Source organism: Macadamia integrifolia, chromosome 13 (genome assembly GCF_013358625.1).
Source record: "Macadamia integrifolia cultivar HAES 741 chromosome 13, SCU_Mint_v3, whole genome shotgun sequence".
In the NCBI taxonomy this organism is placed as follows: domain Eukaryota; kingdom Viridiplantae; phylum Streptophyta; class Magnoliopsida; order Proteales; family Proteaceae; genus Macadamia; species Macadamia integrifolia.
In genome coordinates this window covers 8,376,789-8,388,924 of record NC_056569.1, presented here as the reverse complement: position 1 = coordinate 8,388,924, position 12,136 = coordinate 8,376,789, and the positions used below count along the sequence as shown (strand labels likewise).

General features: G+C 38.2%; 2 protein-coding genes across 4 annotated transcripts; both read left to right on the top strand.

Moving 5' to 3' along the window:
* Positions 1-450: 450 nt before the first annotated feature.
* On the top strand, positions 451-4,365 carry LOC122058908 (cold shock domain-containing protein 3-like; the record flags this gene model as incomplete). Its single annotated transcript, XM_042621620.1, is given in 2 exon segments — positions 451-648; positions 3,739-4,365. Coding segments are annotated over 2 exon segments (513 nt in total), but the record flags the coding sequence as incomplete, so codon positions are not given.
* Positions 4,366-6,609: 2,244 nt separating this feature from the next.
* Positions 6,610-11,689, top strand: LOC122058677 (F-box/kelch-repeat protein At1g30090-like). Of its 3 annotated transcripts, none has more exons than XM_042621328.1 (3): positions 6,610-6,894; positions 7,299-9,071; positions 11,393-11,689. In XM_042621328.1, the coding sequence occupies exons 2-3, from the start codon at positions 7,866-7,868 to the stop codon at positions 11,672-11,674; spliced, it is 1,488 nt and encodes a 495-aa protein (XP_042477262.1). In that variant the 5' UTR covers positions 6,610-6,894; positions 7,299-7,865; the 3' UTR covers positions 11,675-11,689. The 3 variants fall into 3 exon arrangements, with proteins under 3 accessions (XP_042477262.1, XP_042477263.1, XP_042477264.1); XM_042621329.1 differs by lacking the exon at positions 11,393-11,689 and adding an exon at positions 10,330-10,641 and having other exon boundaries at positions 6,613-6,894; XM_042621330.1 differs by lacking the exon at positions 11,393-11,689 and having other exon boundaries at positions 6,615-6,894; positions 7,299-9,328.
* The last annotated feature ends 447 nt before the right edge of the window (positions 11,690-12,136 follow it).

Here is a 12,136-nt window from a genome sequence, read left to right as displayed (position 1 = left end):
TGTGGGGTGGGTATAGGTGTGGAGGTGATTCATGTCAGTTCAATAAACTTAGAGGACAGTTATATGATACCGTATGGACAATAGATCTTGTTTGGTACTCTTATCTATTCATCTCTGTTTTCTTTTTCATGGAGAACTCGAGTTAGAATTTCGTCATGTTTTGGAGAATCTAGTTAACCAGCATCTGTCACTACTATGATCTGAATATCTTTCTTTCAGTCTACTGAGTGCTTGGTATATATCGTTTCACATCATAAGGACAGATCGTGTGTGCTTCATTGTTATTTATGTTTCTTTCATTGGTCACTTTGTTTCTTTATATGAACATTGTAATCCACAGGTTGCTTTTTCAAAATGAGAAGCTTTTTTATAATTTGTCCCCCCCCCCCTCTTTCTACTTAAATTGTGTGTTGATTGATCTTTGTCTCTTACTCATCAATGATGGTTCAGGAAAATGGAGGCTGTGGTTTCTTTGAGTGGTGTGATAACTCCTCAGGAACTCCCATTTACAATGGAGCCCAGATTCAACCATCAAACTCTTCATACCCAGATCTTCAGTGTTTTTGTGGTGCAGGCTCTTGCTCGATTTTAACAGCGAGGACAGGAAAAAATGTGGGCCAGCAGTTCTACCGTTGTCCTGCTAATCAGGTACGCAGTATACGCGCTAGGGTCGCTAATACATGTATATGTAGGGCTAGAAAAACAAACCCAAAGTGACCATTCTTGTTATATGGTCCAACCATTATTAGGGAGGGAGTAATTGCTCCAATTATGCTAAGATTGTTTGACTTTGAAACCTTTTGATTATTTTCCATTGTTCCATGTTGCCAACATGGCGATTGTCATCTCTGTGGTCTCTTAAACCAGATCAATTTTATCAGAAAACAACATAGGAAAGGGGATCATCTTGTTGAGGATTCCATAACAAATGCAAAAATGTTTAGGCCCATTGTTGACCCCTGCTATATTAATAATTCCGCAATGATTGGATGCATGTTTGGTCCTCCTCCATTCAGCATTTTCATGGACTGTCAGACCTGGTAGTTGGACTATTCAGCTCATAGATTGCCAGGCTTAGATGGTTAATCATGCAGAGGACCAAGATTCCTTTGAAAATCATTGACTGGTAAAAAATTGTCTGCTCTTTACCAAAAAAAAAAAAAAAAAGAAGTCTGCTCCAAACAATAAAACCACTTTACTATTCAAACTTGCTGGTAGGAACACCAGTATGTGGGGTGATATAAATTGCACATTATTTTTATAGATTTTAATGCATAGAGTTTTAAACTCAGGACACAAAAGACAAAATGCCAGCATCTTATCTGCCACCTGATGCAGTGGTGCTATTGACTATCGTTGCTGGACCGACATGACCGGATTTGGCGACCCAAATCAAGGCGAACTGAACCTAAACTGGAGTTTTGGTCCAAATGGGGGTGGTAGTGATTTACTTGTTTATTTAGGTGGGGATAATTTGTAAATTTTTTATACTACTTTATTGTGTTGGCCATTGGGTAGATTACATAGAAGATAACTTGGTAGTTTCCTATTTGGTTTAGTTAATTTAGTTTCTAAAATCTAGTAGGTTTCTATTTTTGCAAGGATTTTTATGTTTGGCTTGTAATCCACCGATAGAATAGAATTGAATGGAATGAATGAAGCTTGTTTGCATGAATGTGGTTGTTTTGAGAGTATGAAACAGTGTCGTCTGGTGGTCCCCTCTTCCCTCCCAGGTTGGGTTCTCCTCTCCCGATCATTATTCCTTCCAGTTTCTTCCCTTCTCAGGTACAGTCCTTCTTCCTCTTTTATTTTCTCCATTCTTTCCTCCTTACATTATTTTCCTTTCTTCCCTGTTATCTTTTCTATACCCGATACCATGTTTCAGACGCAGTCCCTCACATCATGGGATTGTATTGGGGGTACGATGTCTTGAATTCCATCCGTGCCAAAAGTGGCTGATTCCAGAGGGCCACCACCCCCGCCACCAGAAGAAATACTTCTGGTAATATGCATTCCATACATGTTTCTGTTCTTCTGTAATGGTGGAATAAAATTTTTCCAGTTTTACCATACAACACTTGTTGGTATAGAAGTTCTTCATAATATCAGAAACACAAAAAACTGTTTCCGACTCAGAAACAGTAATATGGAATAGAAGTGTTGCCATACACACCCTAAGCAATCCGAACCAGGGTTTTTGAGTTGAGTTTAGTTGTATGTTGAATACATATAACTGACTGTTATTGATCAGAGCACGAGGATCAACAGTATGATGTTGGACCATTAACTGCAGGCTGAAAAAGTTCAATCTGGCACTGGGATCAACATGTAGCCAACCCCATTTAGTTGGGATAAGGCTGAGTTGTTGTTGTAGAGTAATATGGTGTAACTTATTATTTTCTTTTGATAAGCATCTAACTTATAAGTTTGACTCCATGATAGTTGGGTGCTACTTCAAATATTTTCATTTTTGTTTTAGATAGGAAGCTTGGTTGTTGGAATGGTCTTGTTCCTTGTTTATTCTGAAATGCATATGCTGGTACCAGTGTAGACGGTGTCCATGGTGCACAAGTGCCAACACAACTGTGTCGAACTGCTTCCTGGTTGAGCAAGTTTTAATAGGACTTCTGAAGGCCAAACCAATAACTTAGCATCCTTGATGAAGCTTGCAGACTCAACTCTTAGTTTGTTTCCTACTATTTCTTGATTGTGATTCATATCTCCCTTGTAGAGATTAAAGGAGCATGCCAGTTTTCCTGGTATGGTTTTCAACATGATCCTAACCTACTCTGTTAGTTGGACTCTTCTCGCTTTTGGGTTTAGTGGTGTTGATAATCAGAGGTCAATTGGGCACTGATATTTGGACTCTTCTTGATATGACCATCAGAACATCTTAATTAAAATGTGCATGGCCATTTCATTAAAATATGTTGGCAGTTAATGATAAAATCATAACATCCTCCCTTGTACACTAAAATGCATGTATTGCATCCTCTTCAGAGCATCAAGCAATAGTGAATTATAAAACAAATTCCTTTTAATGATCTTTTCCCCTCTGGTTATTAGTTTTCTGTCTTTTTATGTTCTCTTACTATTTAGGTTCCATCATTTATTCTTTATGATAAACATAAAACATATTTGAGTATCAAAAGTCCTGTTCTGTTTTACTTTGTCTATTTAGGTTTACTTCTTTATTGTTTTAATGTTTTAATTTCTTGATGGGTGAACTAAGGTTGAACCTTTGAATTCATGATTATTGGCTACCATGTTAAACGATTGAACAGTGGACTGCGGCCAAGTTTCTATTGTTATATTATGCTACTAATCTGGAAATATGACCACATAGATATGTTAAGAAATCTCATTAATCTGACCCTGAAAAATTGGGTTAGGTTTTGGACACTGTCATTGATTATGATAATATGAGTACCATATTTCCCTATTTTGGATGTTGCCTTGTCAGACTGCAAAAGCAACTTCAATCCTTGCTCCTATTTCATGTGTCAAAGTGATGTAAAAGACTATTTCATATGGTAGCAGCTTGTAGGAAACATGCAGCTGTTCTTTATATTGCTAGAGAAAAACAGACCCTTGTCTTACTTTTATCCTTTATTGAATGTTGGTCAATAATTGTCATTGATGTGCTAATAATGGGATACCATTTAGAGGTCCTTACCTTTTCATTGCATGGGACAATTTGCCAGCCTGTGGGGTTTACATCTTTTCTTCACCATGTAGGGAAATTCTTGTGGTTTCTTCAAATGGTGCAGTGAACAAACTTCAGCAGTTGGGTTCCCAATGAGTACTTCACAGGTTTGCAGTAGCTTTAATGATGCAAGCAGCAAAAACCATAATGGAAGGAGTAGTTCCACCTGTTTCAAATGTGGGCAGGAAGGCCACTGGGCTAGGGACTGCCCCAAGCCTTCATCTGATTATTCTGCTGGAGCGGGAGGAATGTCTGGTTCAGCAGGCACTTGTTACAAGTGCAATAGGCCTGGGCATTGGGCCAGAGACTGTACTGGTCAAGATATGAAAGTTCATCACGTGCAGTAAAACTTTTGGTTTGTATCGAAGTTAGATTGTAGATAGGAAGCTTTCAGTGCTGGTCACTGCATCTCTTGTTCATGTATATGGGTATTAAGCGTAGTAGCATTTTGCAAAGCATTACAGTTTTGCAACTGACGATACTTCTTTGAAGCATTGATCAACTCAGGAGCTTTCTATATGCTGAAAATTCACAAACGAATCACTTCCAATATGTGGGACAATATTTTGTTGTTTATGCTTTTATTATGGTGCTAGGAGGCATAAACAATGGTGGCTAAGTTTTTGACTGCATGAGTGAATGATTTAGAATTTGATTCAGGATCTGATTCAGTGGGAAGTGCAAATTTTCATGTCAATTTAGGAAGATTTAGCACTTCCTAAAATCAATTTGGTAGATAGTATTGTCACAGTGGGCAGCCGAGTCTTCTCTTCTATTTGTCATTCATATTTTGGAATTTTGAAGCAGTGGTATTCTTTTACGGTTCATTCAAGTATCTCAATGTTGTAATTATCATGGTATTGGGTTTGGTATCTGGAGGACTTTAATAGAGGGTGTACCTAGTGCACGAGGCTTTGCGGGGGGGCGGTGGGGGGAACTATGTAGCTTTACCCCGAGAATGTAAAGAGATTGTTTTGACCAGTTGACCACTAGGTCGCAACATTTGTACTTTACCATTGGACCAATGTATTGAGAAAGGTCTTTTCTAATAAAATTATTCAAATCCCCATTTCCAATAACTTGGATAAGTGGTGGTGCCCCTTCTCCAGAAAGGGATCTTTGTCAACTAAAATAGCTGCTAGATTTCTCCAAACTAATCAAATTACTAATTTTAAGGGATGCTCAAACATGTGTGTATGTATATCTCCTTGCTCAAATTGGTGGTGGTAATTTTGGAAACTCAAAATTAACCCGAAATTTAAACTCTTCTTTTGGAGACTTTCTTGAAGGAATCCCTACAAAAGACATTATAGGAAAATGGGTGGATATAGACCCTATTTGTGGTTTGTGCCACAATAACCATGAGAATACATGGCATGTCTTTATTTCTTGCGAATTCTCAAGAAGTGTTTGGTCTACCTGTCCTTCGGGATTCAAAACTAAGCACGTACCATTCTCATCTTTTTCTCACTTCATTCTGTATTTTTATAACTCTTGTGAAATACCTCTTATTAATATGGATTTGTTCTTCGGATCTTTATCATCATGTGCTACTTTACTTGGAAACCTAGGAATCAGGTAATTTTTGCTTCTGGAAAACCCAATCCCTATACTAATGGTTTACCTTCACAAGAGAACCAGGTGATGGATATCCAACCAGTTTGTTCTCATATAAACTGCCTACCCGTTTCTCACAAAACGATCTTGATCTTCAGCTTTAACAAACACAAACAAAAATATATTTGGATGGGCAATTTTTTGGTAGAATATCTGGATAAATAGCTATTATAAAAGTAGAAAATTGTGTCTTAATTACTTAATGACAGGAAAAGATACTGACGCAACACCATAGGGACTTCTCCGAAGATTAAAGAAGGCAAAGGAAGGAGGATGGGATGCTGAGAAAATCTAGAGTGATATAAAAGACCTAGGATAATGTTTTGGTGGCCATGGATTACTTAACCTCTGTTTTTTGGAATATTCTAATCTTTTGTACAAAAGTCAATTTTTTTATAAAGGCTAACAACGATTTTATAAAGCCTGCCATGCTATGGACAGGAAGGTAGTGATTAAGGAACCAAAAACTCTATTCACCGTTGAACTATATATTTTTGCTTGTTTCTCTATATTAATATATATATATATATATATATTAATATATTTGAATTAATTTTTTTTATTTGAATTGTTTGAATTGCTTCACATGTTGATTTGATCAATCCAATCATTGGATGGGAGATAACTTTAAACTCTAATTCTGTTCACATTTTCGAGCTCCGATTGAACTCTCCACATGGCAAATATATGACCATTGCCATTTGAGCTTGATTCATCAAATGGAACATGTAATTTCGTTTGTAATATAAAATTAAGAAAAATGAAGGCTACCTAATTGTGTTATCTACTATGCCTTAGACACAAAGCACTGCAAAAAAGGTATTCTTGCCCCCTAGTTGGATGCTTGTGTATGCACTTCCAGTAGCCCAAATGTTGTCATGTTGGCATAACCATGCGATGAAAGTAGCGTTCTTTCTCCCATAAAATTAATTGAGGGTTTGTTGGTTATTTTTCCCATAATATTAATTGAGGGTTTGTTGGTATAATCTTTTCAGTTGATTATCTTTTTGGGTTTGTAGGTGATGAAATCATCACTGCCAATGGTGCTAAACAGAAATTTTAATAAATGAAAGTTAGAGCTCATGACCCTAATAAAAATAATGGACACGTGTGACATGAAAATTTATTACTTAACAACTCCACGGCAGTATTCTTGCCAATCCCAGGCATCCAACTCGTGGGCCCCAACTAGCAACAATTTCGTATAGCTAAAAGGTGATGATGAAGAATATGGACTATCTCAGTGATACAGGCCAAGGAGTAGCTTAATACGATAGGCTTGCTTGTAGCGGGGTGAGCTCAGATTCCTCGTGGTTTCATCCTCTGCTTCTGAACAGAATCCATCATAGAAAAGCTTCAGAAATTTGATTGTCCAGAGAATGACTGTTTCTATAAAAAGAGGGAAAAGGAGAAGAAGCGATTATCTTCTCTCTCCCCAATCACTGTGGGGTTCTGTTATCTTGACATGACCAGTTTGTGGAAGATCTTCCCCTATCAACACTTGTTCTTGAAGCTTGAATAATTTTTGGCACAACAAGGATTTGCACTCTCTTCAGTCGTTGCTCTTCTTTGTAAGTGCCTCTTTTTTTATTTATCATTTTCTGTAAATTCTAAAATTATTGGACGATAGAGCTTCTGGGTATTGCTGTTTTGGCTTTCTAGCTTTGTATAAAGAAGAGATTCTCAATCTTTACGTGAATTGGGTCCATTCTTATTCTGTTTTGGATGTTCTGGGGAGTTGATTCCGTGTTCGAAGCAGAAAAAAAGATGAAAAAAGTAGCTGCTTTTGGATTTTCCTTGTCTTCTTTTTTCGTTTTTGGCCAGAGCTCATTGTTTGTAATTTTGATCGAGTTTGGGCTAGAAAAGAAAAGAAGCTGTTTGTGGGGTTTTTTTTTTCCAGTTTATTTGCTATTGGCAATTGAAAGAGAACAAGAAGTGCAGGGCGTTTAACTGATTGTTTTCTTATTCATTTTAGGTTAGTGGAGAGGAGAAGGTCTTATCTTGTTCCTGTTTGTTAGACATCTGAAACTGTGGATGTTGGTAAGATGGACGTTTAGAGGATTTTGGAATAATTATTCTCTGTAGCAGTGTTTGCAAGTTTCTGAAGAATAGTTACAGAGGAGGGCTGCAAATGTTTTGATCTGGTATATAAGTGTCACAACCCTAAAGGTTAGAAGCAGAGTATCATAGAAAAATTTGATGCATTTTCTTTCATTTGTATGTATATGACTTGTGAGTGTTTATAGGTGTCTTATGTAATTTGTGCATTGTGTTTCTGAGTCATTGGTAATGGGATAAAGAAGCTGTGGAGGTGAGAGTTTTTATTTGTGAAAATAGGACTTGTTTTGCTGATAGGGAGGCAAACGGACGAGAGGATATGATGAATAGAGAAGTTGGACTGTTACTATGGTTTGGGTAATGAAATCTGCTGATCAGTGCTATTAGATTCAGGTTTTAAATCACATAGGATACAAAGCATATATGTTATTTAGGTGAAGGCCTCTCTGAGTGCTGGAAGGGTCTAGAAGTTTTCTCAAGAGAGATGCAGCGTGTCCGAGTTTCATCCCATCAATCTCCAGTACATAGGCTAGGGGATTCCCAAATTACATTATCACCTAAATTTAGAGTGGCTTTAATCCGGTCACCTTCTTTCTTGTCTGCATCATCAGAAGCGGTGCTCTCACTGGATGGTGTACCTCTCATTCCTGGCCTTCCTGATGATATTGCCCTCAACTGCCTCCTCCGCCTGCCAGTTGAGAGCCACCCGGCCTGCAGAACTGTGTGCAAGCGATGGCATCTGCTGTTAGGTAATAAAGAGCGGTTCTTCACCCGAAGGAAGGAGCTAGGCTTCAAGGACCCCTGGCTCTTCATCTTAGCCTTCCACAAATGCACAGGAAGGATCCAGTGGCAGGTCTTGGACCTCACCAGCTACTCTTGGCATACCATTCCAGCCATGCCTTGCAAGGACCGTGTATGTCCTCATGGATTTAGATGTGTTTCCATTCCTCATGAGGGTATCCTCTTTGTCTGCGGGGGCATGGTCTCTGATATGGATTGCCCACTTGATCTTGTCCTAAAATATGAAATACACAGAAACCGTTGGACTGTGATGAACCAGATGCTCACTGCAAGGTCTTTCTTTGCAAGTGGAGTGATTGATGGGTTGATTTATGCTGCTGGAGGGAACAGCTCAGATCACTTTGAGCTTGACTCAGCTGAGGTTCTTGACCCTGCCAAAGGGAATTGGCGTCCCATATCAAACATGCACACCAACATTGCATCCTATGATGCTGCAGTTCTGAATGGAAAGCTTCTAGTGACCGAAGGCTGGATCTGGCCTTTTGTGTTCTCTCCTAGAGGTCAGGTTTATGACCCTGTATCTAACAATTGGGAGAGCATGGCTGTTGGGCTAAGAGAAGGCTGGACAGGTTCCAGTGTGGTGGTTGATGGCCACTTGTTTGTGGTTTCTGAGCATGAGAGAATGAAGCTGAAGGTTTACGATGCGGAAACTGATTCCTGGGATACAGTCACAGGTCCCCCTGTACCAGAGCAGATATTCAAGCCTCTCTCTGTGAACTCCAGTAACTGCAGGATCTATGTTGTAGGTCGCAATCTTCATGTTGCAGTGGGTCACATCCAGGGGCTGAGCGTCAGCTGCAGTTCTGGGAAGAAGCGGAACTTCTCTGTCCAGTGGCAAGTATTAGATGCACCAGAAGCCTTCCGCGACTTGACACCATCAAGCTCACAGGTTCTGTTTGCTTAGATCTTTTTCTTTCCCCCTGTTTTGCTTCTTCTTCAATGTTTTGTAGTCACAGATTTTCTCTTCTTCAATGTTTTGTAATCACAGATTTTCTCTTCTTCAATGTTTTGTAATCATAGATTTGCAGAATTGTAAAACTGTATAAATTAAGAATTGTACAATTTTAGTAGTCGTTTTGACTAAACTTGTTTGTATTTACAATAATGAATGATATGAATCAGTAGATCTGATTTGGTTTGATCTTACACGGTTTACTCAATCATCGTTTGCTTTCCAACTTACAAATGTTGTCGGGAACATGGTAGAATGGTCATGAAAAGGGCTAAGTTGATAGAGTTACCTATATGTGTATAAATCAGTGAAAAATGTTAGTTTTGTATTTGCATATGCATGTATGGATGCATGAATGAATGAATGTATGCACTATGGGATTTACTTTCCTTTTGGGATAAGGCCATATATAGATAAGTAATATAGTAGTACGAACCTCCGAAAGTGAAATAGCAAAGGGTTAAAACCAGAGTAAGTATACACAACCACCACCCATGAAATCTTAAACACACGCACAGAGGGACATCATTCCCATGATATAGCATAGGACCAAACACAATCCTGTTTTGCTGGCTCATCAGCCATCTCATTTGCATTTCTTGGCTTCTATTGGAACTGGGAATTCATTTAGGAAGCTAGATGCCTGGTGGGCCTGATATGGTGAGCATAGCTCCAAGGCCATTTTGAAGAATTCCTTATCCAATCTATTACATTAGTTGAATCACCCTATGTTACTGCTTGGTGTAATCCTTTATTAGTCATAGGGTCCACCCCTTCTTTTCTAATCTTCACCTTTCATGTGGATTTTCTTATCAGTTCACTGGACATTATTGTGACTACTATAATCAAATGCCCACCTATTGGGTAAATTCCAATATTATGAGTTCTTGGTAGTGTTCTGTGCTGATGTCAACGAGTTATATGAATCAATTACAGAACTACCAAGAGACGTGCATGTGATTACATAACTTCCTGGGGACTTATATTTACAACTTCTGCTTATATTTTCATATGGTTCAAGGATGGTCCAAATTGATTGGGCAAAAATGTCTAGAGAAGGATTGGTGGATTAAGATTTCAGAGATTATATATTCTTGTCAAAATGAGATCTTAGACAAGATATAGTTCTGACATTGAAAGTATCTGATGAAGTCTGCTGTATTTTTATCTGATGAAGTCTGCTGATTTGAAACAGGAGAAAAGGGACACAGCATAGGAGAGAGCAAAGAGAAGAAAAATCACAAAGGCTGTTCTTATCTTGCTATCATGCTTAGAGTGGAAAAAGAACTTCTGTTTTAATTACAATTAAGTCACAACCCTACTGAGAACCTCAAGCTTTAAAATTATCTAATTTCAGCCAATTTTACAACTTAAGTATGATAAAATTTACTCTAAAGCCAAGTACCTAACTATTGGCCACCATTTTATTGGTTGCAGCCTTTCTGGGTTCCTAATGTTTGTAAGTCATCAAAAGACTTCCAGAATTACAAGTAATCCAATTTTGACTTAAACTGACTGGTCCTCAGAATACTAATGGTTAAGAATTTAGCTATAAATTAAAAGCTAGAAACAAGAAAAGGACTTGAACTTTGTTGTTTAGGGCCTTATTTTACTCCTATTCCCAGAGTCTGCTGCTGATCTGCGATGATCTCTCCACATTGGAGTTCTCCTGGGTTTGAGGAATTGCACTGCCTTGACTCCTCATTTCAGAGTCTATGAACTATTCCTTTCTCTGATTATAGTATTTTAATCCTGAACTACTTGTCTGGACAGTTCTAAACTTTGATCTGCGTCACTCTGAAATAGTTCTTGTTCAAGAGTTTGATTATAACACATCAGATAATCTGACATTTAGATTACTACTACTACATTGTACATCCTTCTTAAGCTAATCTGCAACAGCATTCATTGTGATAGTTCATCAATCTATCCTTAAGCGTGCTGTAGATGAAAATTACATATAGGAGCAGATCTGCATTTTGTTAGCAGTTGCTAAATCAAGAATATCATAGAGACTTCACAGAAGTTTACCCACATTCTGATTTATCATCACAAATGGACATCAATTTTATTATTGTTTGGCTCTTTAACAATAATCAATCAGTTTCCTCTAAATATTTGTTGTAGATTGTACGTGAATCCCACCCAATAGTTGCAAATTTCTGCTTGAATCACTATAGTGTATGAAATTTTTGCAAGCCTTACTGTTTGGGATCACCTTCAAGTGCCTCGTTGGGGTTCCGTGTGTTATGTTGTAGGCTGTGGCTTATATATTGGCTGGTATGTCATCCTCTGCAACTCCATCTTCTCAGCTTGTTATCCTTGGTTTGGTACGTGTTCTTGTATACTGTGCTGCCTTCATGGTTATTAATAGCACACCAGCTCAAGCAGACTATAACAGTTCTAGTCTGTACAGCAGGATATACAGTAGGAAAAAATTACTTCTCTTTATTAGGAGAAGAGACAGAATACGATCCTTTCCCTCTTCAGATTGCTTATATAAAATGTGGTTTATACCTAGTAACAGTCTCAGCCTTTGAAACCTATATATTTTAGCTCTTCATTGCAATAATGCAATTGGAGTAAAATAAAATGGAAGACACAAACTCTATCAACTATAGCCAATATTCTAAGTTGCAAGTCCCCACTGGTCCCAAGTCACTGAAATTATTTATATAACTACAATTAGCCCCTTAAAAAAATGGTTAAATTGACCTTTTGTGTGTGTGTGTGTGTGTGTGGAGGCGTGGGGGCAATTAACTCAGCCATGATAATTTATTAGTGTCTCAGGGATTGAAGTGGTTCTTGGACCTTCCTTGGTTCATAATAGTGGCTTGTGTTTTGATTTCATTTGAATCAACATCCTATCAATTGTCAATTGCATCCTGATTGGTTTACCAGTCGCCATTCGGGGTTCGATTAGGTCTATCAACCATCCCATTTGTTGCTTCAGAGAATCAATATAGTTGAATGGGATATCTTGCTGGTTGGGGAGGGCTGAA